We start from the raw sequence: 26,759 nt of genomic DNA, 5'->3' as shown, positions 1-26,759 counted from the left end.
TTTTTTTATATTTATTGATTTATTATGTATACAATATTCTGTCTGTGTGTATGCATGAAGGCCAGAAGAGGGCACCAGACCTCATCACAGATGGTTGAGCCACCATGTGGTTGCTGGGAATTGAACTCAGGACCTTTGGAAGAGCAGGCAATGCTCTTAACCTCTGAGCCATCTCTCCAGCCCCCGACAGCCTGACTCTTAAGAGCCATCCGGGCCAGGAGCAACAAAGGAGGCCCTGCACACTCATTCCCCTGCCCCCAAAGTGGCCTGGAGGGGGTGGGGCAAGGAGGAATGGAAGCAGAGGCACTGTTGCTCCAGTATTTTCAATGACCTCTCATGGGAGTCACAGGGCTCCTGGGGCCCAGCTTCTCCTGTTCCACAGATGCTTGAGCTGACTGGACAGTAACTCCACCCCTTCCTGTCCTCAGAGCCAAGAACCAATAAGTTTTCCTTTGGGGAGTTGATAAGAGCTGGACAGGGACCAGCGGAGGGGGGCTCAGGACTTTGGCCTTGAATGAAACATCAGAGGCCAACTATGCCCCAGCTGCCTGTTAGTAACGGAAAATCTCATGTGTGGGGACCATTGTATTCTTTGGAGCCCCTCAGAGCAACCTCATCCTCCTGGCCTTGGGATGACCCTGGCTTGGGGTGGCAAGTTATCGTTGGGTCCAAGTAACAGCCAGGGATGCCTGGCAAAAGATGATGAAAGGTTGGGTACAGGAACACAATAAACAAAGGCCTAGAGAGGAGAGAGAGACACCCAAAGACAGGGAGGAGAGATGCTGAGTTCCTAATGAGGTGAGCTGTGCAACCGGACAAGGCTGACAGTGCCCTTTGCCTCTGGCTAGGGGCACTTGGAATGCTCTTCAGTAAGACTGTTACCCAGAGCCTGGCTATAGGGAAGTATCTGGCACCAACTTCAAAGGGATAATGGTGGTCCAGAGCCTACTTTCTCCGGCACCTGTAATGCTCACTCAGCAGAGTGGCCCAGGATGCCCAGAATGGGGGACAGACTGGGTGATAAAGGCTAAGGTAGCTTCCCCCTCCTAAAAGAAATTGTCCGACCCTACGTGCATTTGTTGCTTATGTCTTTTGGGGCTCTAGGAACACAGCAAGGTTTTCTTTGTTCCTAAGTCAGTTCAGTTCGTGGCCTGGCCCAGGTGAGAAGATTGATCTGTTATGAAAAGTGAGAGATGGAGGAGTTGGTTCTTCAACAAGTTGGTAACCACAGCAACGCCCCTCCCCCATCATGCCAGCGTGCTGTCATCATTCCCCCTGTGTCTGATGAGATGAAAGGAGTTTCTTCACATTTGACAGGTGGCTACAAGGATGGGACACTGGGAAGGTCTCTTGGTTGATTTGTCAGAGTCAGTGAGTGGTACGTGGAACTCCGTAGTGTTTAAGATCCCTTCCCTATGTGATAGCCTGCTCTTCCAGTCTATGATTGTATCAGTTTGAGCCCCAAAGTGAGATGTAGCTCTGCCTGAGATGAGCAGGATTAATGCTAGGGTTAGGGATGGTCTGGGCCGAAATGAAGCTGATTGGCCCAAGCTCTGGGTCCCTCCTTTCTTCAAGCACCTATGTAGCTATGACAGTAATAAGAAATAGAGGGGAAGAAAGTAGAGAGGAGGCAGTAGAGAGAAAACAGAAGGAAGGGAAAAGGGAATCAGATGGTTAACCAACCATACCATGGGGTGCCGCAGAGCCCTTAGGAACGCTGGTGCAAAGCAAGGTCCTTGTCTCTTTCAGCTTTCCTTCCCATAACCCCCAAATGGCTCCCAAGGATGGATGGCAACAAATCCCTCAGCAGAGGCTTGGGTCCCTCCCACTGGGTTCTGGGGACACAGTAGCACCTTTGGCAGTTGATTGTAGTGGGTAACTAACAAGCTGGGGCCAGAGGTCCCCTCTTCCTCCTCCTCCTCCTCTCCCCCCCCCAGGGGCTAGAAAGTGTATGGAGAGGATCCAAAGGCCAGGGGGTGATCCCACATTTTCCCAGATCCTGGGAGAAGGGCCTGGCAAGTTTCAAGGCATTCATGGGGGAGAATTTGCTTAATGAGTTTGGAACACTGAGAGCATTGGCTCAGAGGAGATGGTCAGGTGGCTGAAATGCTGTGTGCACAGGTTTAGGAACAAGTGTGCTGGTGGCAAAAATGTAAATGCTGAGCAGGGTGGGATGGAGGGGTGGGGTGGGGGAGGAGCACATGATGGCAAGCCAGAGGGATTAAATGGGCTCTTCAGGAGCGGGGGAGCCTGGCAGCAGTTCTCCGTTGGGGTCCGGATCGTGGGACAACATCTTATCCTTGCTGGAATCTCTCTGCTCTTTCTTGAACATCTTTTGATGCATCAGAGGGACGAAGAAGAGGATTACAGCCCCAATGATGGGGGGCACACCCGCAAAGTAGAAGGCCACATGGTAGTCACCAAAGCAGTTTCGAAGGAGGCCTGAAAGGGTCAAGAGACATGAGCTTAGTTTAGCTTTTCCCTGCAACCCAGAAATGCTCTCTCTCTCCTCTTCTAGGGCCAGCCCAGTGCCAATCAAGTGTGTTGGACTGTGCTGCCCTGATTCAGGAGCTCCCTCAACTTCAAGGCTAAATGCCCCTGAGGTGAATATTCATCAGCAAAGATGCTAATGAAGCTTCTTTTAAAGTTTCTGTGGTTGTCTTTCATTAAGCTACTAGCCACCTTTCAGTCACTCCTAGGGCTAGAGTTACAAAGGAATTGAGTTCAAAAGACTGAAGAGAATGGTTCATAGTGGAAGTCCCCAACCCCCCTCCTTCCTACCCTCATATTGTTCTTGTGCAGCAATTCAGCTGAATTCCTATTTTATTTTACATTTATTTATTATTCCTGCCTGTGTATGATGTGTGTGTGGGCACATGCATTACACGGTGATCACGCAGAAGTAGGAGGAGTTGTCTCTCCTTCCACTTTTACATATATTTCAGGGGTAACACTTAGATCAGGAGGCTCGCATGGCAAGCACTTTCTAGCCTTCTTGTTGTCCTTTTCCCTGAAGTTCCAGTTGCCCTAGGCGGAAGCTGAGCTGAATGTGTGTATCTTCTTCTGGCTCCTCTATGCACAAGTCCTTTGGGTTCTTCAGGCTGCCAATACTATGGGGTGTGTTTGATTTGAAAAGCTTACGTTGGAAGCTAAAGGAGGGACCGCACTGTAAAGATGAGTCCAGAAATACTACCTAAGAAAGGTGAGAAGATCCTTGTCCCTTTGTTTGCTCAGGAAATAAGCCAAGTGGACAGAATTATGACTCCCCTGGCACTCTTTGGATGAGTAGAGGCTCTTTTCCTGGTAGGCAGGACAGTGTTCCCACTGCACAAGAGCTTTGAGGGAAGATTTGCCACGGTCGCACAGACCTCTCACAATGCCTCATGCATAAAATGCTGTTACGGGAGGATTCTTTTTTTTAAAATATTACTTATTATTTTTATTTTTTTTAAATTTATTTATTTATTAAGGATTTCTGCCTCCTCCCCGCCACCGCCTCCCATTTCCCTCCCCCTCCCCTGATCAAGTCCCTCTCCCTCATCCGCTGGAAGAGCAATCAGGGTTCCCTGACCTGTGGGAAGTCCAAGGACCGCCCACCTCCATCCAGGTCTCTTAGGTGAGCATCCAAACTGCCTAGGCTCCCCCAAAGCCAGTATGTGCGGTAGGATCAAAAACCCACTGCGATTGTTCTTGAGTTCTCAGTAGTCGGGAGGATTCTTTTGAATTAGCTCATCTAACAAGCTTAGGGGAAGTGACCAAACAAGCTGACGTCTGCAGTAACTCCCTGGAAAGGAGACGGAGTTCTCTCTTCACTGTTTTTTTTGGTTTCGTGTGTCCCGTTAGTACTCACTATGCTCTTTTGGGAAGGGGGTGGAGGGAGAAATTTGCACACTGAGATGTCAACACCAGCATTTGGCCAGTCCTGGACTATTTCCTTCATTAAATCTTCACTATGGGTTCAGTTCCAAAGCCAGTAGAGGAAGAGCAGGAAGGGGAGGGTGTCTATAGTTTTAGTAAAACCAGGGCCAGCTTTCTCTTTTACCTCTTCCTTTACTCAATTGCCTTGAAATTAATCACGCCGCTGTGGAGAGAGTAAAGAGAAACTTGGACCAAAGTCAGTGTGATGTGCATACCTAAAAAAGTATTACAACTTGGATGGCTGAATCATGAAGAGGAAGAGTTGGAGGCCAGCTTCGTCTACCAGGTCACCCTAGGCTGCACAGTGATCAAGCAGGCTAACTTTACTTTTCCCTCTACTCTCTAGGAGCCTCGCTGTCTCCAGTGAAATGCGAGTGAAACCGATAGCCCTGGACAACCTATGCCCTTGTACGGTTAATCTCTTCCATCAGGGGTTTCATGCACTCTGACAAGGGTGTTTATACAGAAAATTGGGGGGAGGGGCAGAGGTCTCAAGCAGAGGGGCTCCAAAGAGCTAGGCCCTCCCCTTCGAAAACAGGACTCACACCTTCCTCAGAGATCAGCCTCACCTGCAATGGGAGGCCCAGCGATCATTGGCAGGGCCATCATGCCCAGGAGGTAGCCAATGGCCTGTGAAGCCTGCATTGGTCCCACCAGCTCAAATGCAATCGGAGCCATGATGGTGATGAAGAAGCCATCACATAGACCCAGGAAGAGGCAGACAACGATAAGGCCCCAGAAGTCCCGGCACAGAGGAATCATCATAGACATCAGGCCCAGGAGCAGGAATGAGAGGACCTAGAGAAACAAGAACCCGAAATCACATTTCTTTGCTGAGATCTTTGTTGCCATCATCTGAAAACGGGACTGCGTGGAGTGTCAGCAGAGAGAGCAGTTGGAGTATGTTTACTATGTACTGAAGCCCTGTCTAATTCTTTCCTTCCCTGAGGGGTTTGGCCTTTAAGAGAGCCCCTGTGTAGTTGAATCTAACAGGATTAAAAAAACAAAACAAAACAAAAAACCTTGTGAGAGTTTGCCTTGCCCATAGCCAAAGAAGTTGGCCTTTGCAATGGATCCTGAGCCAAGGGAGGAATCACTATTTCTGTTTTCTGATCCTGAGACAGGATTTGGGATCAAGCTATGTTGGTGTTTAAAGATCAAGTAAGGCTTGGGAGGAGGAAGGGAAGAGGCAAGGAAGGCCTGCTGATGATTACACAGGGGGTTCAATGCAAAGTGCAGTTTTTTAAAAATGAACAAGGAGCCAGTGTCCATATTTGTTGGGGTAGAATTTAGGAAAAACCTGGGCCTGAGAGATGCCATGGGGAGGTTCTCTCGGGTTTTCTTATGCTTTAGAATATGGGCCACATCCTCTCTCTCAGATATTTCAGACATCGTGGCTTTGAGAACCTTTGAACCGGGCAAGATACTCTTGAGAAGGCAACAGAGAGGCTGTGCAAGGGTGCTAAGCCAACATAAAGGTATCTGCAGCACCCAAAAGCAGTCCAGGAGCACTGACTAGTCACTGTGATTTCTTCAGGCTGAGCAAAATGACTCCAAACGGAAGAACCCGTCTTTCTAGAGACTAGGTTTTATTTTTTTCTTCTGGAACCCCCATCCTCTCTCTGGTTTTTAATTAAGGCCGTTTGCAATCTGCGTCTGTGAGCCAGACTTTTGAAGCCTGGGACTGTGGGCATAGAGAGGAGACCCCATTCCCAGCCCACTGCAGCTGGTTGAGTGAGGTCATCTCAGGGCCAGATCTAAGACCTGATCTGTTTACTAAGACTTTAAGATGCCCGCAGATTTTCCAAAAGCCTACAATTGACCAATAGGCAGGGAAACAAACCCAGGGACACATAGAAGAAACACATGTCAAATCTGTTTTATGCCCTCCAGCTTTTCTGTGTTGTTGCTGACAATGGCTTTGTTAGGTTAGGAGCCGATTTCTGGAAAAGATAATGGCATCTTAGAATGTTTTTATTGGGAGACTTTGAACTTGGTTCATGCCATTTTGAGGTAGTTACATAGAAGTTAGTAATAAGAACTGAGCCACCCCAGCTTCTCCTGTAGGAACATCACATGCAACCATGAGCTAAAATCAAACCCCCCTAGCAATTGAGCTGATCATGGCAGTTAAGAGTTAGTATTATTATATATGACAAAGGAGCCCATTAGCTGATCTTCATCAGCTGAAATTGCTAACTGTTGTATCTAGCTCTCTCTTATCCTCCATGAGGCCTAGTCAAGGCTTGGAAATTTATAATCCCTCCTCAAACTGGAGCACAGGCTTCAAAAATGGTCTCCAATGAGGTCATTTGGCATGCTGTTTCTATTTCCTTTCTAACAGACTTTCTAATAGTCATTCGGGGGCTAGATACCTGGCATGGCTGTTGGTTTTACCAACTTTAGGGAACCACAGGGTCTACAGGGTGAGTGGCTCTTGAGAATCTGAAGCCTCATGCCCTCCTCTCCTTACCCATGCCTAATTTCTGCAGCTGACACTGAGAGCAAAGGAGGTCACCAGTTCCCGAGATGGAGCATCTTGAAAAACTGAAAAGAAGCCAGTGGTGCACACCTTTAATCCCAGCACTTGGGAGGCAGAGGCAGGAGGATCTCTGAGGGTTAGAGGCCAGCCCGGTCTACAGAGTGAATTCCAGAACAGCTAGAGCTATTACACAGAGAAGTCCTGCCTTGAAAAACCAAAATCCAAAAAACTTAAAAGAAAGAAGCTCATTCATTGTCTTGTGCTTTGGTCCTAAAATGCTCAGTTTTCTTTTTGAAGAAGTGTGTGTGTACATTTGTGGATCCAGATGCATGCGCATGTGTAAACACATGTGTGGAGGCCAGAGGAAAACTCCAGGTGTCAGCTTCACTCAGGAAGACTGTTTACCTCTTTGGAGAAAGAGTCCCTCACTGGCCTGAAGATCAACAATTAAGCTACAATAGCTCGCTATCAGGCTCCAGAGACCCTCTTATCCTTCCCTCCCTGGGGATTCCAAGAGAGCACAACCGTGTGTGTGAGTGTGTGTGTGAGAGAGAGACAGTGTGCATGTGGAGGTCAGAGGACAACTTTGTAGTGTGGATTCTCTCCTTCCACCTTTATGTTGACTCTGAGAACTGAGAATTGAACTCAGGTCGTGAGGCTTGTGTGGCAAACACCTCTACGCACTGAGCCATCTTGCTGTCCCCTCTTTTGTTATTGTAAAGCTTTTAAAAACGTGGGGTCTGCCCAGAAAGACAAGTATCACATGTACTCACTCATAAGTGGTTTTTAAACATAAAGCAAAGAAAAACCAGCCTACAAACCACAATCCCAGAGAACCTGGACAACAATGAGGATCCTAAGAGAGACATACATAGATCTAATCTACATGGGAAGTAAAAAAAGACAAGATCTCCTGAGTAAATTGGGAGCATGGGGACCTTGGGAGAAGGTTGAAGGGGAGGGGAGAGGAAGGAAGGGGAGCAGAGAAAAATGTAGAGCTCAATAAAATCAATAAAAAAAAATAAAACAAAAACAAAAACAAAACAACAACAGACCCATGGGGTCAGATGATCAAATTCAGGCACCTATACTTACAAGGAAACCAGTTTACTGTCTGAAGCACACCCAGGCCCACACTCTCAAAATTCATAACACGAGGGAGTTAGGCTATATGGTGATGATGATTTCTCAGCTACGTTCTAACGTTATTTTATATTATTCTAAGTGGTGAAACTGGGTCAAGTATGAGAAAGGAAAATGGGGGAAGACAACAGAAGTCCCGGATTCTACCTAGCTCAGCCTTTAACTAGCTGTGCCTCCTTGTCCCTTGGAGCTCTAACTGCACAAGAGAAAGCAAAAGCAATCTAGGCCTTGGCTATCTGCTGGGAACCGTGCTGAGAGAAGCCTGTGAGGTACAGTACCAGGCAGGGGCTGCTGCCTCAGTGAAGAAGAACGTTCTGGCTCAGTGCCAGCTTGCCTTATTTTCTTCTCTCTCTGGCATCTTGAAGCTGCTAACACTGGCAGGGAGGGCCCATGGTGGGGGACATGTAAAAGGGGCTGGAAGCGCACATATTCTCCTATCCAAAAAGCCACTCCGATAAAGGACTTGCTGATATTTGCACCAGAATTAAACATTTCATAATTTCTTTATCCTAGTCATAAACCCTTGGTTTGACCTTGGCCAGTTCACGTATCTCTCAGACTTGGGCCTGCTATCCATAATTTAGAGAAATACAGGTATGCTAGTTAGGTGTTTTTATTTTTATTTTTATTTTTTTTATCAACTTGACACAAGCTAGGGTTATCTAAAGAAGAGGGAACCTCAATTGAGAAAATGTTCCCATCAGATTGGCTTTTAGGCAAGACCATGGGACATTTCTTTGGGAGGGCTGTTTAAGACAGGGTTTCTCTGTGTAACAGCTCTGGTTGTCCTGGAACTCGCTCTGTAGACCAGGCTGGCCTCAAACTCAGAGACCCACCTGCCTCTGCCTTCTGAGTGCTGGGATTAAAGGCGTGCGCCAACTCTACCCTGCTGACTATGAGACACTTTATTCATTGATGATTGATGTAGAAGGGTCCAGGTCACTGTGTGTAGTGTCATATCTGGGCAGATGGTTCTTGGTTCTATAATAAAGCAGGCTGAGCAAGCCAGTTAGCAAGCAAGCATTCTTTCATGGCCTCTGTTTCCGTTCCTGCCTCCAAGTTCCTGCCCTGACTTCTGGTCATGATGGAATATGTAAGATGTAGAATAAAATAAACCCTTTCCTCCCCAAGTTGCTTTTGGTTATATATGGTGTTTGCTTCTGTATGGTGTTTACCTTATCCGTAGAAAGCCAACTAGGACAATAGGATATGAGAAGCACGCTGTGCAGGAGCACAGGTCTGCCATTTCTGTGGAAGACGCTGGTCCCTCGGTTTCTCTTGCAGTGTGATGCTAGATTGGCCTGGGTGGGCTACAAGGGGACCCATAACTCTGGGGAAGCAGTCACCAGCTATTGCAACCAGAAGAATCAAATTCCACAGAAAGATGAATCATATCCCTATCTATGACACCTGACGGCATTTAGGAACTAATTTGGCACTGCCAATGACCATGGAATTCCCACTACAATTAGTCAGGGCCTCACAGAAGTAATTTTAGGGTTTTCCCAGGAGAGAAGGGAGTTCAAACTCAACCTCTTCCTGGTGCGTAATTTGTGACTGTTTGTGTTCTGTGGCTGCTTTTGGTCTTTTACAGGCCTTTACAATCTGGCATCTCCTGGCAAGCTTGATTGCAGGATCAGAACCATGAGCCAGGCCAGGAAGGGTACTACTGCTGTTAGAGAGACAAAAAACTGCCTATATTCAAACCAGACAGAACCCAGGTCACAGAAAAAGACGTCACTAGAATACCTGGGCGGTCACTGCCCACAGTGGGAGGAAACCTGTATCACTGTCAGAGGACTAAACTGGACCATCTCTCTATTTGTTTTGATGCTTGCTTTTATGCTAAGTTAGGAAGGGGGACAATTATTCTTGCTGCACAAATAGGACAGTGAGGGCTAGAGAGAAGGAATGAGGTTTGGCTTTTTCTGGCATGATTTTGGTGTCCATCAGTAGGATGGAATTTCAAGTTTGTTTGTTTGAAAAAGGGTATCTCGGGGGGCTGGAGAGATGGCTCAGTGGTTAAGAGCATTGCCTGCTCTTCCAAAGGTCCTGAGTTCAATTCCCAGCAACCACATGGTGGCTCACAACCATCTGTAAAGAGGTCTGGCGCCCTCTTCTGGCCTTCAGGCATACAGACAGAATATTGTATACATAATAAATAAATAAATAAATAAATATAAAAAAAAAAGAAAAAGAAAAAGGGTATCTCGACATAGCTCTGGCTGTCCAGGGACTTGCTATGTAGATCAAACTGGTCTTGAACACACAGAGATCTGCCTGTCTCTGCCAGGGCTGGCATTTCAGAGCTAGTGCCTGATGCTAACAAGGTAGCTCTGGAAATGTGCGAGGTGGTGGACCTGGGCCTGGAAGAGAGAGGCACTGGGCTGGAGAGTGTTTCAGATTTCAACATAGTATAAGGAACCCATGAACAAATCTTGCTTGGGGGACACATCTAACTCGTGGTCTGAGTTTTCCATTTTCATTTGTTGGGCTCTTATTAATATAAAACTACCTGTCAAATGTTTGCAAGGTTCCATACACACAAACTCTCATGGAATCTTGACTCCATTTTAGTGAAGGAGGAACAGGGGAAACCAAGTCACAGAGAATTTAAGTATCTCTCATGTGCAACGTTGGGGCTCAGAAAACTGCAGTGGCTCACCTTACAGCCTGTTGCAGAGCCGAGGGGTAACCTGTGGTAGACTGTGCACAAGTGACTACTCACCTGCAGGTATATCTTCTTCAGTCCAGGAATGGAGTCACTGATGTGGCCTGACACAAGACGTCCGAGGCCTGAGGTAGCCCCAATACACACCAAGAGCACCCAGGTCTCCTTGATTTCCTTGAACTCATCTTCCACATATTTCGTCTGAAAAGAATAACACCAGGATTCCCAGAACAGGAGAAGAAAGAGGAACTGACTGGTTAAATGCAGAAGTATCCAGGGTTTTCTACTACTCCCTTCCCTGGACCAGGACAGGAGTCTCCTATTGGAGTAGTACCTCCCAGCTCCTGGAAAAGCCCCCTGGCTACTTCTAGCAATCACAAAGGCTACTTATCCTAGACTCTCTGGAATTTGAACTTTTGAGAAACAGTTGACAGGGCTAGGCACTTCCAAGCCTTCTAAGCCCTGCCAAGACAAACTACCTAGAAAACCTAGGTGTTCTTCTATACTGTCTCCATACAATGACTTCAAACTGACAGGCCGAAATATCAGGTCACTAGAAGATGAGGTCCATTACCTTAGGCAACTCTTTAAAAATGTGCTTTACAGCCGGGCGATGGTGGCGCACGCCTTTAATCCCAGCACTTGGGAGGGAGAGGCAGGCGGATCTCTGTGAGTTTGAGACCAGCCTGGTCTACAGAGCTAGTTCCAGGACAGGCTCCAAAGCCACAGAGAAACCCTGTCTCGAAAAAGCAAAAAAAAAAAAAAAAAAAAAAAGTGCTTTGCAAAACATAGGGTCTACAGGCTAGGGATATAGCTCTGTAGTAGATCACATGCTTAGTAGGGACAAGGGCCTGTGGTCCATCCTTAGTGCGCATGCATGGACACACAAAACCTCATAGTCTGTAGAATAACAACTTCTCTACAACCAGCAGTTCTGTGGCCAAGTAAGTTTGGTAGGTGCTGGTTAAACAGCTGAATGGGCTTTTAAATTGCAGGATTTGTCACTAAGAGATTACTTACATACTATGGATCTAGAGAGTTCCCATACATGCTTTCTCCTGAACAGAATCACTTGACCACAGACAGCAGAATTTCTCAGAACAGTCTTTACAAAGCACGTCTTGGGTCATTTGAGCCACTCTTTCAGTGATGCTTAGCCTCCTAAACCCATCTCTCCAATTAAACATTTTGTTTTCAGTACTAGGGATGAAACTAGGACCCCGTGCATGCTAGGCGAACACTCCATCACTGATTTATTTGCTGCCCTAGCCCTCTTTTAGCCTTTTCTTTAAAAAAAAAAAATTTCGAGACACACTGTTGATAATTTCTCAGAATGGATTGAATTCATACTGTAGTGCAGACAGGCCTGGAACTTGCCAGCCTCCTGCGTAGTTGGGATTTCAGGCCTGTACCATCAGGCCTGGTTTCCCTCTGAACTGTTATCATGGGAGAAGCTATGGATCATGGGCCTTGCCCTTAAGGAACTACCCTCATTTCCCACTGAGGCTCTCTTTGAACCGTGCTCTTTACTTCTCTGCCAATCGCCAACTACTGTTTTGTTTCTTTAGTCTTTGTTCCCTTTCTGTTTATTTGTTTTGAGAAAGTGTCTTGCTGTGTATGTAGCCTAGGCTGGCATCAAACTCACAGCAATCTCCCTACCTCAGTCTCCCAATTGCTGAGTCTACAGGCCTGAGCTAACCATGCTTGGCTCTGTCTCCCCCCTCCCCAAAGCTCTGCCCTTCCAATGTCCTCTACCCCCACCCTTTGGCCTTCATATAAGTTGAGGTCAGCTTCCTCCTCACCAGGTGTACATAGGGGACGAAGTAACCAAGAGCGGCAGCAGCGATCCCAAAGGCCCAGATGCGGTAGGTGCGTTGGCGGAACACACGCATGTTGAAGTACTTCCTGAACTGAGCCACAAAGCGCTGTCGCAGGGTGTGGGCACCTCTCTTGCTGGGGGTGTCCTGGGAGCTGGGCAGGAGGGGTCGGTAGGTGAGTGAGAGCAGTGTAAGGAGAAACATGAAGGTGCTGAGCACCTGGAAGGTTTGGGCCAGCTTGATTTTATCCCCCAGCATTTTTATGAGTAAGGGGAATGACATGGAGAAGATGCTACTTCCTGCAGACACCACGCCATTGGCTAGACCCAGGCGACGTTGAAAGTAGTGGCCCAGGATGACGAGTGATGGTTGAAAGGCGAAGGAGCAGCCGCAACCAAAGAGAATCCCGTAGGTGAAGTAGCGCAGGCTTAGGGAGCTGTGGGAGAAACAGCAAGAGCTATCCTCAGTAGCCTGGTAGCAATTTATCTGCCTCCCTCTCGTGTCCTTGGCATTCCTCCAGCTTTTCCCACAGTCCTACTTGCCATTAATCTGCAGAGCAGATAGAGAACCTCTGAACTCCACTTTGCAGATGGGGATTCAGAGGTCCTGAGAGGGAATTTACCTAAAGTAACTCTAGATTAAAAAAAGTTCTTGGTGTTCTATTCTTTTTTTCTTTCTTCTTTTTTTAAAGACAGAGTTTCTCTGCGTAGTCTTGGCTGTCCTAGAACTCATTCTCTAGACCAATCTGGCCTTGAACTGAGAGATCTGCCTTCCTCTGCCTCCCAAGTGTTGGGATTAAAGATGCAGTTTTTTAAACCACTGCAGTTTTTAAGACTAGCCAACTGAGTAAGACTGTGAGACCAGACCCCAGCCAATGGGGAAAAGACATAGTTAGACTGAAAAACAAGTGCATGTTCTGTTGATGTATGCCAGCTCTTCCGAATGCACCCTCTTGATCAAGAATAAAATGTGCCTTGTCCAGGCACTTAAAAAAAAGCTTGGCCTTGGGACACATGTGGTGGCATGCACCTGTAATCCCAGCACTCAGGAGCCTAAAACAAGATTATCAGGTGTTCAAGGGCAGCCTGGTCTACACAGCAAGACTCTGTCTTATTTTTTTTTTTAGAAAAAGATTGGACTTTAATCCAGATCTATGTGATTATAGCATCCAATAAAAGAGGATTAAACAAAAAGAAAAAGAAAAGAGGGGCTACAGGAGACAGTCTGTGCCTTCAGAAGAATAGTTTCCCCTTACTTCCTACCTAGACACTATGAGTAGACTGGGGGACCAGTTTTATACCAAGTAACAACAAAGGCTTGCAAGGATCCAAGATTCTGGTCTTGGAAGGTTACACTGTTCTTTCGGGTTCTTTGGTGCATCATTATTCTCAGGACCTGTAATATTTCAAAGGCTGGTCAATTATCTCAGAAGAACTTCCTTTCTCCGCATCCTTGCCCAAGGTCCAGATAGCCCAAGCCTTTTTTCTCGAGCTCCAGGTAATGTATGTAGGAACTGTGAGTTAGGAAGTCCCTTTAATTTTCAGAATTCTGTCTCTGTTGCTGCATGAAACATGGATTAGTTCCCTTCGAGTAAGTAGCCTGCTTGATTGACAGAGAAGTGAAGCCTCAAGTTACGGGCCCGACTGAGAAAGGCTGTTGCTTAAAACTCATGGGCCCTGCTCTGCCACAAGCGTCTGTAACAGAAGGTAAAATGTGAGAAGGGGAAAGGTTATGCATGGGCAGGTCAGTATGGCTGGCATCTACCCTCACATAATACTGGCCCAACCTAGTGAACAGTTGTTTTCTTTTGCATGCTTCTGTATATTTTGCAATAGTTCTTATCTGACCATTAAATTAACCAATACTCTTCTTGTTCTTCAGACACAGACCCAGCTTTTATACTCACTACCAGTGGCCCCTTGATTCCAAGAAAACTATCATTATTATGGCCTCCCATCTGCTCATAGTCATTGGCCATGAGTAGGAGGTTTAGTTAACTAAATAGGAGGTTGTCTCTACTTTGAACTTGTAGCTAAGTTGATTGCTGCTCTTCTGTCAGACTTCTTGGGGTCTTCTCCCCTTAGATTGTAGGTATCCTATGGGATTGGCTGGGCTGGGCCCTTATCCAAAAGAGTCTTGAGTTAGTCTTGAGGAAAGGGATCTTGGGGGAAAACATGGGATTCAGTTTAGGGTACTGTGTGGTGAGTGTTTCTAACTGGCCTCCAGGATGGGAGACCCTTAGGCCCCTGAGGGCTGCCTGTGCTGTGCCCTGTTCCAGTCATCCAAAAGGACTCAGAGCTCTGATGTGAGACGATGGGAAGAATGACTTGAAGTTCTAGCCACAAGCAGAATCATGTTGTTCTCCCTGAACTTTAAACCATCCAGAGTTTCTTGGCTCTGAAAATGTTCTTACAAGAAAGAGCGAACAGAATAGGGGGCCATTGGCTAGAGAGAAAAATGCCTCCTCCAGTGGGCTGAGATAAGAGTGCCAGGAGAAAAAAACCACATCGAAGTGCATTCCCCCACCCCGTGCCCCAGCCCATGTGGGCTGCGGAGGAAATGAGATCCTTATGGTGCTAATTTGTTTACACTTTGCTGCGCTCTGCCTCTGCTATGTAGCATTGAGATTAGAGATACTTCAGAGGCCTAGCTCATCTCCACAAGAATCTGGTACCAGCTTGCTGGGGGTGGGGATAATGAGGCTGACCACCAGAAGGGTCCTCAGAAAGTTTAGAGCTGTTGTGTTGAGAGGGCCGAGAAGGTTCCAGGCAGAATATGGGTTCCTCCTCTCCCTTGTCCTAGTTGGATGGGTCGGAACCAACACACCACACTGCATGCCAAATCTAAGCTTTGCTGGAGGGTAGTCTGGGCAGCCGGAAATGCTCAAGTCATTAAGACAGTTGGCTCACTCCCATAGGGCCTAGCTGAGACAGAACATGAGTCTCATTCTCCACTGTGGATGAAAACTTAAGTCCAGAAAGCCATGGTTTTCTCTTGGGAGTCATACTCAGAAAGCAAGTGTCTTTCAAGTTAGCTCACTCTCCATTCCACACATGTTATTGTGGCCATGTTTATGGGTCCAGGTCATTATGCTCTTACATAGACCCAGGCAGACTGGAAGTAGGGGGGTACCACAGCTTGCGAAATGTATGGCAGAAAGTTCTCAACCTTGTTTGGGAATCTCCTACTTCTCTTGCTGTAGGATAGGGTCTGTATCCTTGCCTCCTCTGTACACACGCTTGTGCAGGGCTGCCAGGAGAGAAGGCAGAAATCCATGTGGATGGAGCCTTCTCACCTAGCATGAACAAGTTCTATGAGTGCGACCGATGAACCTAGGACTTGAGTTTCATCTGGGTGGCTGGGGTTTGGAGCTGTACTTCAGTGGGAGGATGTTGCTAAACATCCTTCCCATGCCTGAGACATGAGAGTCCCTATCTGTGTCATCCACCCATCTTTCCAGAGCCCGAGCCACCCAGAACAGGGCCAGACATGCTAACCAGCTGTGTGCTCAGAGTATCTGTTTTTCAGCTGAAGATTGATTTGGGAGTGCTAGGGCTTCACGTTAGCTCACTTAAGGAGTCTTCTGGGAGGAAAGGCAGGGTTTTGAGGTGTGTGCCACATTAGTGGGGAGCTTGGAGAGATCTGAAGCAACCACATGATCTCTGAAAGATTTAGAAAGTGAGGTCCAGACAGGAGAAGGATACTCATCAATTACTCCATAGCTATTCAGTGGTCAAATCAGGACTTGACCCGCTCTGTGAACTACCGGGATTTGGTTCCTCACAATATTTTAGAACTTTGGGTCTTTTGGGGGGTGGATATTCCTGGCAGGTGTATCCTTCAGATTCCACATAAAGTGAGTTGCAGTTGATCCTGAGTCCTGGGAGCAAGGTCTTTGAGGGCTCTCCATGGACAGAACCACAGGGGATTCTGCAATGAGAACAGTGTTTCTAGCTGAAGTCCCAAGAAAGAAGCCAATTCTCACCCTTGAAAAAGTGGCCAGCAACTCCAGGCCTTACCTGGTGAAGGAACTGGTGTGGAGGCCAATGAAAGCCACAGCAGCCCCGGTGGTGGCTGTGATCCGGCAGCCCAAACGGTCCGTGAATATACTCACAATGGGAGAACAGAAGAAGATCATGCCCATGGCGAGGGCTGCAACCCATGCTGTAGAGAAAAGGAGCACAGAGACACCGGTGTTACTGTGATGTCTAATGTTGCCGCCGCCGCCACATCAGGTCTTCTTTGGCCTTTCCAAGGTGACGCTGATATTCCGAGCGGTATGCAAAAAGAGATGAGACATGAAACAGATTTGAAGTGCGGGTGCTGGATTTGGACTAGTCAATTCTGCAACAGAAGGCAGGGATGCTAGGCCAGATATGCACTTTTAGGAATTGAAATGCTTCAATTCAGGGGTGAGGAGAGTTAGAGTAAGCTTTAGGATTGGGTCAGGCTTGTTTCAGTCCTTGGGATACAAATCTAAATGTCACGATCAAGGAACAGGGAAGATCACAGCCAAAAATGCCTCCCGGAATTGTGCTAGAATATAGAACAGATTTCGGGGGCCATCTGAAGATTTCCAGGGACTCTATGCGAGACAGGCAAAGAAGCCACATGCTGCCACCCATCACCGAAGCCCACGTCTGGCAAATCTCTGATCTCCAAACTCACAAGGAGTTGATTTTATTTCCAGAGGCGTCGTGCCTGTAACAGCCCTCACCAAGGAGGAACGTTGCCCTTTTACTCACATTCTTCCAGCCCATTTCCCCTTGCTTGGCTCTCAGAAGGAGCGCCCAAGTTTTTTGTTTGTTTAAAAGCTGTTATCGGGTTTCATCTTGAGCCTCTCTCTTCTAGGTTAAATAATCTTAGTTCCTTTAAACTTTTCTTTTCAGCTTTAATTTACTTTTGTAACTCTGTAATTATTTTCAGAGTCCTCCTCTGAACTCATTCCAAGACTTCATCATCATCATCATCAAAAAGCATATTCAACCAGTGTCACCTGAGCAAAGGCGCTGGGCCGGTTTCTTTCTCCTTCCAAGTGAACAACCCCAAGTGGGCCAGAGGGAAGGGCCACTCCACTGCCTGTGCCTGGCTGGGCCTCTTCCTTCAGCGCCAAAGAGTAACTGTTCTCAGAAATCGTCTTCACTTAGCTAGGCTGGTGTTCTGAGTTCTAGCTGCCCAGCTTCTAAACTCCTGGCCCAGGATAGCCGGGGATCTGGACATGCATTTCTGTTTCAGCCTTTATGATATGTGGGACCATGGGAAATCACACGAAGCTTTGCTAATCGAATTTCCCACTTGTGGGGTGCGGATTAAAATTCTTGTGCTTTTCTTAAAGTGCCCCCCTTTCCCTTAGCAGTGTTGGGGACAGAGCACAAGGACTCATACGTGATAGGGAAGCGTTCTACCACTCAGCCACAGCACTAGCTCAGCCCTCAAAGTGTTTTCAAATAAAATAATGATAAGATGTAATCATATATAGAAGAGAGCTTCGGAAATGTGAAGAGCTATACTGTACATAAAAATCAACGGAACTCTGACCTTAGACTTAAATGTAAAAGTATAAAACTTCCAGGAGAAAATATAGGAGAAAATCATTTTAATTTTTATTTAAACAAAGGTCTCATAGAATGCTCATATGAACTATGGTCCATAAGTGAAACATTGATGCTCTAGACTTTACCATAGCTTAAAATTCCTGCTTAAAAAACCAACCAAGATCTGATGGAGCCCAGGCTGGTCTCAAACTAGCCACCTCTCCCAACTAGTTATTTACAATTCTTCCCTGATTGCCCTTGGTCTTGGGGGAGGAGCTAGAGGACATAGGTGGGAGAGGATAAAAGGAGGGGGGTTTACCTACACAGCCACTAGGAAGCCATCATCCTTGCTAGGTACAGCCTTCAGTGTGGCCACTTTAAGGTCACCTATGCTCCTATTGAATCCCTCAGCCACTGCTCTGAAGTAAGCCTAATAACACCCTGGTTTGTTCCCCAGGGTGAACTTCGGTGGACTTGGTTTGTCAGTGGGACCTTAGGAAAAGGGATAGACATTGTTTACTCCTCTTCCAGGGAAGGAAATTTAGCAACATGGGATTACAGATTTGGATCGCCACATTCAGCTTAAAACTTCCATGCTTTAAGGAAAAAGAAATAGTTATGAGGTCCAGAGACATAGCTCAGCCAGGAAAAACATTTGCTGCACAAGCCTGATGACTTCAATTCCCAGAACCCACGTTAAAAAATGGACATCGTGTCTTGTGCCTGTAATTCTAGTACTCCTACAATACTAGAGACGGGAATAGGAGAGCCCCCTGAAGCTTATGGGCCAGCTAGCTTGGAGTATGCCGCATAGCCACAAACCACAAGAGAGACCCTGCCTTAAACAAGGTGGAAGGTGAGGACAGAGACCTCTACATAACTTCACACACAAACATATATACACACATCACACATATGCAAAATAAATATTAAAAGTTATGAAAACAAAAACGCAGATAATAGATTGCAACATATATATCTGGTAAAAGATACATCCAGCACAGAAGTCTGAGCTGATTATCACTACTCAACAAGAATGCAAATACTTCAATTTAACCAGATAAAAGACTTGAACATGAATCATACACACACACACATACACACACTGATTATCAATTAAGCACATAAGAAGTTGATAAATATCTTTAATCATTTGATAAGTGCATACTAAAATTACAATGGAGTCAGGAATTGGCTGGCACATACCTGTAATCCTAGAACTTGGAAGGCTGAGGTAGGAATTCAAAGATTAAGAATTTAAAGCCAGTCTGGGACACATGGTAAGACCTTGTCTCAGAACACCAAAACCAACCAAACAAATACGTAGGAAACATCACAATGAGACATCCCTTACACATCTACAAAGAAGACGACTTAAGAAATGTTAATACCTAGTACTGGAAGGACGTATAGGAGCTGGAAATCTCACACTCTGCTTGACAATTTTTTGTGAAGTCAATCATGCTCTTAACATGTTTCAGTGAAATCTCACTCTTAATATTTGTGTTCATACAAACCCTATACCTGGGGATGAGGGAGCACCTAGAGACAGTAGTTGGTGCCTAGCATGCACTACATCCTGCTTATATTATCAAGGTGGGGAAAGCAAACCGCCAAGCAGTCCAACAACCCTAGTTCTCAATAATTACAGAAGCTTCTTTTCATAGCTGCTGAAACCTGGCAAGAGTTCAAACATACGGACAAGGAATAAACAAATGGGTATGCATCAATACAGCACGCCCACAAATAGTATAAACTAGTAATATACACAGCCACTTGGATAATTCTCAAAGGTGTTATGCTAAGTGAAAGAAGACAAACTCAAATGACCCTACTCAGGAAATTCTAGAAAAGAACAAAATTATGGAGACAGAGAAAGAGGAGATGAAGGTGAGATTTATCAATGAGAGGCACTAGGGAACATTTTGGAGGTCCTTTTTTGAGAGTGTGTGTTTGCTGTGAGTGACTGTTCTCTGAGTGAAGCAACTGACATCTTGGGGCATTCAGCTGCACCCCTTTGAGAATGACCACCCCAGCTGTGGTTGTTGATGGTTTATACCCCAACAGAGAGGGGCAGGGAGGACAGAGACGGCCATGAGATTCCCATTATCCTGCTTCATACTACCTGGTGTATGAAATGCTACCTTAATTGTCCATGCCTGGAAGAGGAAAAAATATGTGGAGAGGACTAGATGATGGCTCCATTTATGTGGCTGTAGAAAAGCTCTTATCCCTGCTGGGTAAGGCTTTTCCTGCTGGGGAAAGGGACACCCAAACCCCTGTAAGTAACCCCTTACCTATACTCTGTAAGGAAGTCCAATAAACTCATTGGTTCCCCACAGTGAACTTTGGTAGGATTGTGTCTTGGTTTGTCATCAGGAACTTAGGAGAAGGGTAGACATTGCTTATGTCTCACCCTGGGAAGGAATTTTAGTAACAATGTTTCAGTGGTAGTGTGTGGCATGTGTTAACGCATGTGAGCACAAAATAGTGTGACTATTACCACATGTAAAATATATCTCTAAATCTTACATTGCTTTTAACAGGGACAGAGGTTCAGTGGAAAGAGCGCTTGGTTAGCATGTATAAGACCTTAGATTCAGTTCCTGACACTAAAAGTGGCAGGGCAGGAGAGTAGGGTGTAGCATTTTGAGGTTTTACTTGGGGTACATATATATTTTGTTCTAGCCCAATTTAAAAATGCCTCAGTTGTATTGTGAAAGAGGAAAAAACTATTTGAGCTCTTCTGAATATCTACAGTACAATGAAAACTGATAACTAAGTTCATAAAGTATCTTTTGTGTTGTACAAAAAAGCTTACACTTTATTTGACATAGCTTTTAAAATTAATATAACTTAAAAACTTAAAAAATTGAAATACCAATTGATTTACAGAAAACAGTCAAGACAGCTCAGAGGGTTTCATGAATTATTCACCCAAATTTTCTTTATGTAACTTTAGTACAATATTAAAATGAGGAAATTGACAGTGGTATGATACATACTTATAGTTCTATATCCTCTTATTATGTAAAGATTCCTATCACAAATTAAAGTGTACAACTATTTCAACATCACAAAGATCTCCTTTTTCCCATCCATTTATAGGCATGCCCGAAGTTCCTGCCACTGTCCCTGACTCCTAACGATACCCACTAACTTATTTTGCATCTTCATAATATTTTTATTTCATAAAAGTTATATAAACTGAGCATGATAACACATACTTGTCATCCTAGTACTTGAGATTCTGAGACAGGGAATCAGGAGTTCAAGGCCAGCCTAAGTTACATATTGAATCCAAGTTCTGCCTGGGATCCATGAGACTCTCTTTAGAAAAGAAAAATACTAAAAAGTAATATAAATGTAGTATGTGGTCTTTCGAAATTTGCTTTTAAGACTTCTGCATAACAAAGAGCACAATGACCAGGGTGAAGATAAAACCACAGAATGAGACAGAATATGTACTATAGATATATTATATGCATAATACATATTCTATAAATTCGGACAGAGGATTGCTATCTCAAACATATAAAGAACCACAAAAACTAAATGCCAACATTCAATCTATAAATGGACCAATGAGCTTAACAGTTCTCAAAAGAAGAAGTATAAACAGCCAATAAATACTTGAAAATAAGATAGGGTGGCACAAGCCTGTAATCCCTGCTCTTGGGACGCGGAGGCTTGAGGATCAGCAGTTCAAAGTCATTCTCAGGTACTTAGTGAGTTAGAGGGAACCTGAGACCTACATAAGAACCTCTTACCAACAATAGCAACAAAAACAAACTTGAAAAAGTGGTCATGATCTTTTGCCCTCAAGGGAATGCAAATTCAAATTACTTTGAGCTTTCATTTCCCCGTAATCCGAATGTCTATCATCATGAAAGCAAACAAATGCAGGCGAGGATATGGGGGAAAGGAGCTCCCATACACCACTGGTGAGAATGTAAACTGCTGTGGATAACATGGGAATTCCTATGAAGATTTTTCACAACCGAAAAATTGATCTACCATATGACCCAGTTCCTGGGAATAGGCTCAAATGACTCTAAGTTAACATACCATAGACAGACTTGCACATCCATGTTTAGTGTTCTAATAGTCACAAAACCTAGGAAATGGAAGCAGCATAGATGTCCATTAGCAGATGAATAGATAAAATATGTGATACATCTACACAATGGAATTTTATTCAGTCTTAAAAAAGGATGGAACTGAAAATGTTTGTGCTAAGTGAAATAGCCAGATACAGAAAAACAAATACAAATAAATAAATAAATAGAAAAACAAATACCATCATGACAGGCACGGCTGGGACTCGATTTGATTAGGGGTGCTTAGGAAATGAAGAAAAGATAGACAGCCAGATATGCATATAGAAAAGCTGGGGTCAGCTGGCCTGTGTGCACTCTGATGGAGATGCACCAACTACTACAGCAATCCAGAACCTCAGCGTGTTGATTCTATGTAACACAGAGAGGAGTTAGCTAGTCTCTTAGGATGCCTCTTTAGGTATTGTAAACACCTGGGAGGAGGTGTTTACCACTCTAGTTGGTGGTTTGAACCTGGGGGAGGTGTGCAGAAATGAGGTGGACTAAAGTCTCATACAATAGCTAATTTTATTCAGGGCATCAGGCAATTTATACTCCGAGGGTTAAGACGAATAACACGAGTAAGGTGTTCAATCAATCACAAGGACAAGACGAACATGGCAAAAAGCTGTTTTCTTCATAGAGGCATATGAATAATGACAGCTGGAGTCAACTCTCTGCTAGTCACTATATCTGATATGGGAGAAGGATGAAAACACATTCAGAGAACAAGTCTGTGTTTTGAAGAAACTGAGGTCACAAGACTCTTGTTTTCTCACAAGCACTCAGAGCATCCCGCACACGACTCCATCCTTGGACTGTTCTGATAAGGAGGGAGCTGCAGTTGCTAGCTTTTGCACACATGGTCAATCATTTGTAAACACTAGTACCTGTGGCTCGCTGCTCACATTCATACTCAGGCCCAAGGAAGGCTGTGCCATGTCTCTGAACTTCACTCCCAGGCGATAAGAACTTCGTCGTTCTCGTGGGAAAGAGGCATTGGTCCTTGACTTAACCGTGCCCAAGGCAACAATACACATTCACTCAGGGATTCCTCTGCTCCCCACACCTCCCCTTTCTACTTCTTAGATGTTCACGACCGGCCTTCATTTAGTTTGGGGGTGGTTCACTGCAATGTTTGGCACCCTACTGAAGAGAGAGAAACAAAACATGTGGTCTCTGGCTCAGGGTTATTTGAAGTCAAAAACTAGAAAAAACCTGAAAACCACTAAGATCTCCCCCTTCAAATGCACCTCTCTCAGGGCTGCTTTTAAGAACTGGGCCACAGCAAGCTGCCCAGCTTACCAAGGCAGTGGTCTGCATGCTTCAGCCAAGGAGTCCCCACCCAAAAGGGCATTCACTGCCAGGTTACAGCCAAGGGCACCGCTGCTGAGGTCTGGAAGGAGTTGGGCCACAAAACTGGGCACAATTTTTTTCTGGAAGGGTGAATTTCAGCAACAAGGGACCCCCTCCTCCTTGTTGAACATTTTCCCCCCTTACTCTTAAGACAGCTATGTTAATTAGTTGGTAAACTTGCAAAGAGTAATGTAATTGGTTGCCAGTCCCTTCACAACCCAAGGGGCAATGTCTAGAAGTGTCTAGAAGCTGGACTCCCCAGGGATCCAATTTCACGGAACTTGCCTTCCTGTGAGGAAACCACAGGAGTCTAAGGAATCACAAGACTCTACAAGCACAAAGAAAAAATGGGAATGCACTTGGTCCTTTGGTAATAGATCTATTCCTCAATCCTTCTCGCATTTCCTCTCAAGCAGTCAAACTGACTGCCCATCCTTCAGGAAACCAAAGGCAATTATATGTCTTGAGCGTAGTCTAAAATGATGAAGCTACGATGCTTTTACCCTACTTCCGTAGTTCCTTAAAATCTCCATGAACGTACATAAAATTTGAGAGTGCTAGCATCTATCTACCGATCTCTAGATGCTTCTTGTCCCATTTTCACTCTGCTGTTTACAATTGTGCTCCCCTTTCTATTTTTAGTCTTTCCTTTGTCTTTATTTGTGTGCTTCTCCCCTTGCGAGTTTCTGATGGTCCATCCATGTCTGACTCAGGTGCCACCCTCGCAGCCCCCACCGCCAGGTTGGTGCCTTGGCCTGACTAGGGCGGCGAGGAAATGAAGAAAGAACACAAGCAGAGATTCATGTACAGAAGAGCTGGGGTCAGGTGGGCCATCTGCATTTTGATGGAGAACACCAACTGTTGGCAGCAACCTAGAGCCTCATCCTGTTTACTGTGGACAGCAGAGCAGGAAGGAATTAACTACTTTCGGTACAAGGTCTCAGTAGGTGAGCAGGCTCAGAGTGTAAAAGTCTGGGAAGAGGAAGCTGCAGTTGCTGCGTTTTGCACGAACTGCTCAACTATTTGTAAATACTACTACCAGCATGCACTGTTAAAGTTCTCACTCAGACCTGAAGTAGGCGTTGCCATCGCTCTGAGATTCAACTGTACTGGGATAGCTTTGCCATTCCCACGGGAAAGAGGCATTGGTCCTTGACATGGCTGTCCTCATGTCAACAATACTCAGGACATCATCGATTCTTTGCACATTCACTCAGGGTTTCTCATCTCTGAACAAAATATCTCATGTTTTCTCCTCTCTTAAAAAGAATTTAGATGGAAGCTTGTTTAAATGTGTGTGTGCTCAGTTTTAAGAAGTTTGCCTACAATGTGGCTTAGCATAGATTGCTTGGAGTCTATCCTCTTTGGGATTTACCCATCTTTTTGAAACTGTGGATGTAAGTCTTTTTGTTACATTTTGGGAAAATTTAAGCCATCTTTTTTATTTTTCTCACCCACACTGTCTCTCTCTCTCTCTCAGGAATTATCTGATGACAATAATGTTAGATCTTTTGTTATAGTCCCATAGGCTTGTAGGACTCTGTTCTTTTTTTTTCTTCTAGTCTGTTTTCTTTCTGTTGATCACGATGCATAATTCTTAGTGTTCTACCTTCAGGTTCACTGACCATTTCCTCTGTCCTCTTTATTCTGCTACGGAGTCCCTCCAGTAAGACTTATTTGATTTTGGCTATCAGACTTTTCAATTCTAGAACTTTCCATTGTTTTGTGTTTAGGTTTCTATTTGTTTGTTGATATTGTGTATTTCTTATTTCACTCAAGAGTTATTGTTACGGCTTGTTAAGTACTTTTTATAACAGGTGCTTAAACATCCTTGCCAGATATGCGTCACTTTTGTGTCGCCTTTGTCAGTTAACGGGTTGTTTTCCACTAAAGGCAAAATTTTTCTGCCCTTGCTCTGGCAAATGATTTTTTGTTTTATCCTGGATATTTTTGGATATGATAAGTCTCCAGCTCTTATTAAAAGCAGAACACGTTTGACAACTCGCCAGTCAAATCCTATTCCATTACTGCCAAATGGGGATAGAAGTCCATGTGCTTTTCTCAGCTGCCATTATTAGACATCTTGGGGAAGAAAGGTGCCTTGTTATTGCTGAGGGGACGGTGTATGTTTCAACACCACCACTAGGCTTCATCTGGTACTTTTCTGGGAAGGACAGAGGTTCCTTGGTACTGTTTCCTGTGTGACTTCAACTGACGTTACACTAAGTGAGGGTTAAAGCCCTAATGTCTTGCTTGACCTTCATTGATATCACCTTGGTACTTGCCAGAAACCAGGGAGGTGTGATCAGAGGTTACAGTTTGGCAAAGGTGAAAGTCCACGCTTTCTACATGGTCTTCTCTAGCCCTGTAGGGGAGGAGTGGGTCTTATTCCTGCTGAAAGAGGACAAAATTCCTAGCTCACTACTCAAGTTTTCTCTGATCCTGCCTTACCAAGCAAGGCAAGCATTTTAGGGACACTATGACTATGTTACAGCTGAGAGTATAAAAGTCTAGGCTCCTGGTTAGATTTTTGTTCATAAAGGATGCGTGGGGTACATTTTTTTTTCCTGTGGCATTCAGCTGGAGTAACGGGGTCACTGTCGGACTAAGATGGGCCTTTCCTGGTCGTTTAGGGAGAAACTGTGCTTCTCAGAGAGCTTTGTCTGCTGTCATTGGCCTTTTTAGGTTGCTGGCTTCATAGCACCACATTTAAAATATATGACGATTCCATGCCGTTACTCCAGTTCTGAAGTCCCTCCAGCTCTGTTCCATGGGAGGAAAAGAGGAACGTGTCTTGACATACTTATTAATGTTAAATGTATTTCAAAACAACTCAGCCATATATGATATTACTTTATTGAACAGTGATTTAACATATTCAGATGGCCATCCTGCAGACACTAATGATGAATGACATAGAAGAACAGTCTTTGTCTTCAAGTACCTGGTGGTACAATAAGGCGCATACTTGTTCTTTCAGAACTGAATCAAAGGCTTTGTTCATGTTAGGTAAGTGTTCCACCCCCAAACTATTCCTCCATCCAATAATACGTTAAAAACCTGAGCAATATTGGATAATCAGTCAGAGGACTCATCCCTGGGAAAGACTATTCAACCTTGAATCCATATACATACAAACAACTAAAACTCAGTAGGCTACATTTATATATTTCTCTCTCTCTAATATATTTAAAATATACATATATATGTGTGTGTGTGCGCACGCGCATGCATGCGCAAGTGTATGGGAAAACACAGGAGGGGTTTTAAGGAGGGGACATGGGTAGGGAAGAGAAGAAAGAAAAGAGGGAAGTAATATAATTGTATTTTAATAAAAAATATTAAAAACAATAAAATTAAAAAAGAAATAAATTGGGCAATAAAGTCTATACAATGCATGTACATGGCCAGAATAAAGTTTCCTTCCTTGTTCCTTGAGACAGGCTTTCATGTAGTCCTTACACTGGCCTTGAGCTTGCTGTGTTGCTAAGGCTGAGCTTTTAGCTCCTGAACTTTCTGCCTCTACCTCCCAAGTGCTGAAACTGCAGATGTGTGTCACTGTTCCCAGGTAAAATTTCTATTTAAAGATTTTCAAAGAAGTCAGACATTTCAAGTGGAAAAAAAATAGTTAAGTTAAAGGAAAGAAATATAGCCTGCTAGGTCAATACCTGAAGAATAGCACAGTATGACAAAAGACTTAAGGACAAGAGTCATGATGATGATGATGACAGTTATGACCAT

The 26,759-nt window shown here is 44.8% G+C and overlaps 1 protein-coding gene across 1 annotated transcript; it reads right to left on the bottom strand.

Moving 5' to 3' along the window:
* Positions 1-61: 61 nt before the first annotated feature.
* Positions 62-26,759, bottom strand: LOC121445549 (monocarboxylate transporter 8-like). Its single transcript, XM_041647664.1, has 8 exons — positions 26,687-26,759; positions 22,968-23,058; positions 18,772-18,794; positions 16,051-16,195; positions 12,017-12,467; positions 10,272-10,415; positions 4,488-4,716; positions 62-2,442 (listed from the first exon to the last, which is right to left on the bottom strand). Exons 1-8 carry the CDS (start codon positions 26,757-26,759, stop codon positions 2,222-2,224), a joined length of 1,377 nt encoding a protein of 458 aa, XP_041503598.1. The 3' UTR covers positions 62-2,221.

Source organism: Microtus oregoni, unplaced genomic scaffold (genome assembly GCF_018167655.1).
Source record: "Microtus oregoni isolate MIOR12 unplaced genomic scaffold, Mior012 000203F_ref0000192, whole genome shotgun sequence".
Lineage (NCBI taxonomy): Eukaryota > Metazoa > Chordata > Mammalia > Rodentia > Cricetidae > Microtus > Microtus oregoni.
This window is presented reverse-complemented; position numbering and strand designations above follow the sequence as displayed.

Excerpts from the sequence above, each read along its gene's own strand:
- LOC121445549 (XM_041647664.1), bottom strand. The coding sequence starts at position 26,759 with ATGGTCATAACTGTCATCATCATCATCATGACTCTTGTCCTTAAGTCT. Across the intron at positions 10,416-12,016 it reads TCGTCCCCTATGTACACCTG|ACGAAATATGTGGAAGATGA; the intron begins GTGAGGAGGAAG and ends TATTCTTTTCAG. Across the intron at positions 4,717-10,271 it reads TGAAGAAGATATACCTGCAG|GTCCTCTCATTCCTGCTCCT; the intron begins GTGAGTAGTCAC and ends TTGTTTCTCTAG.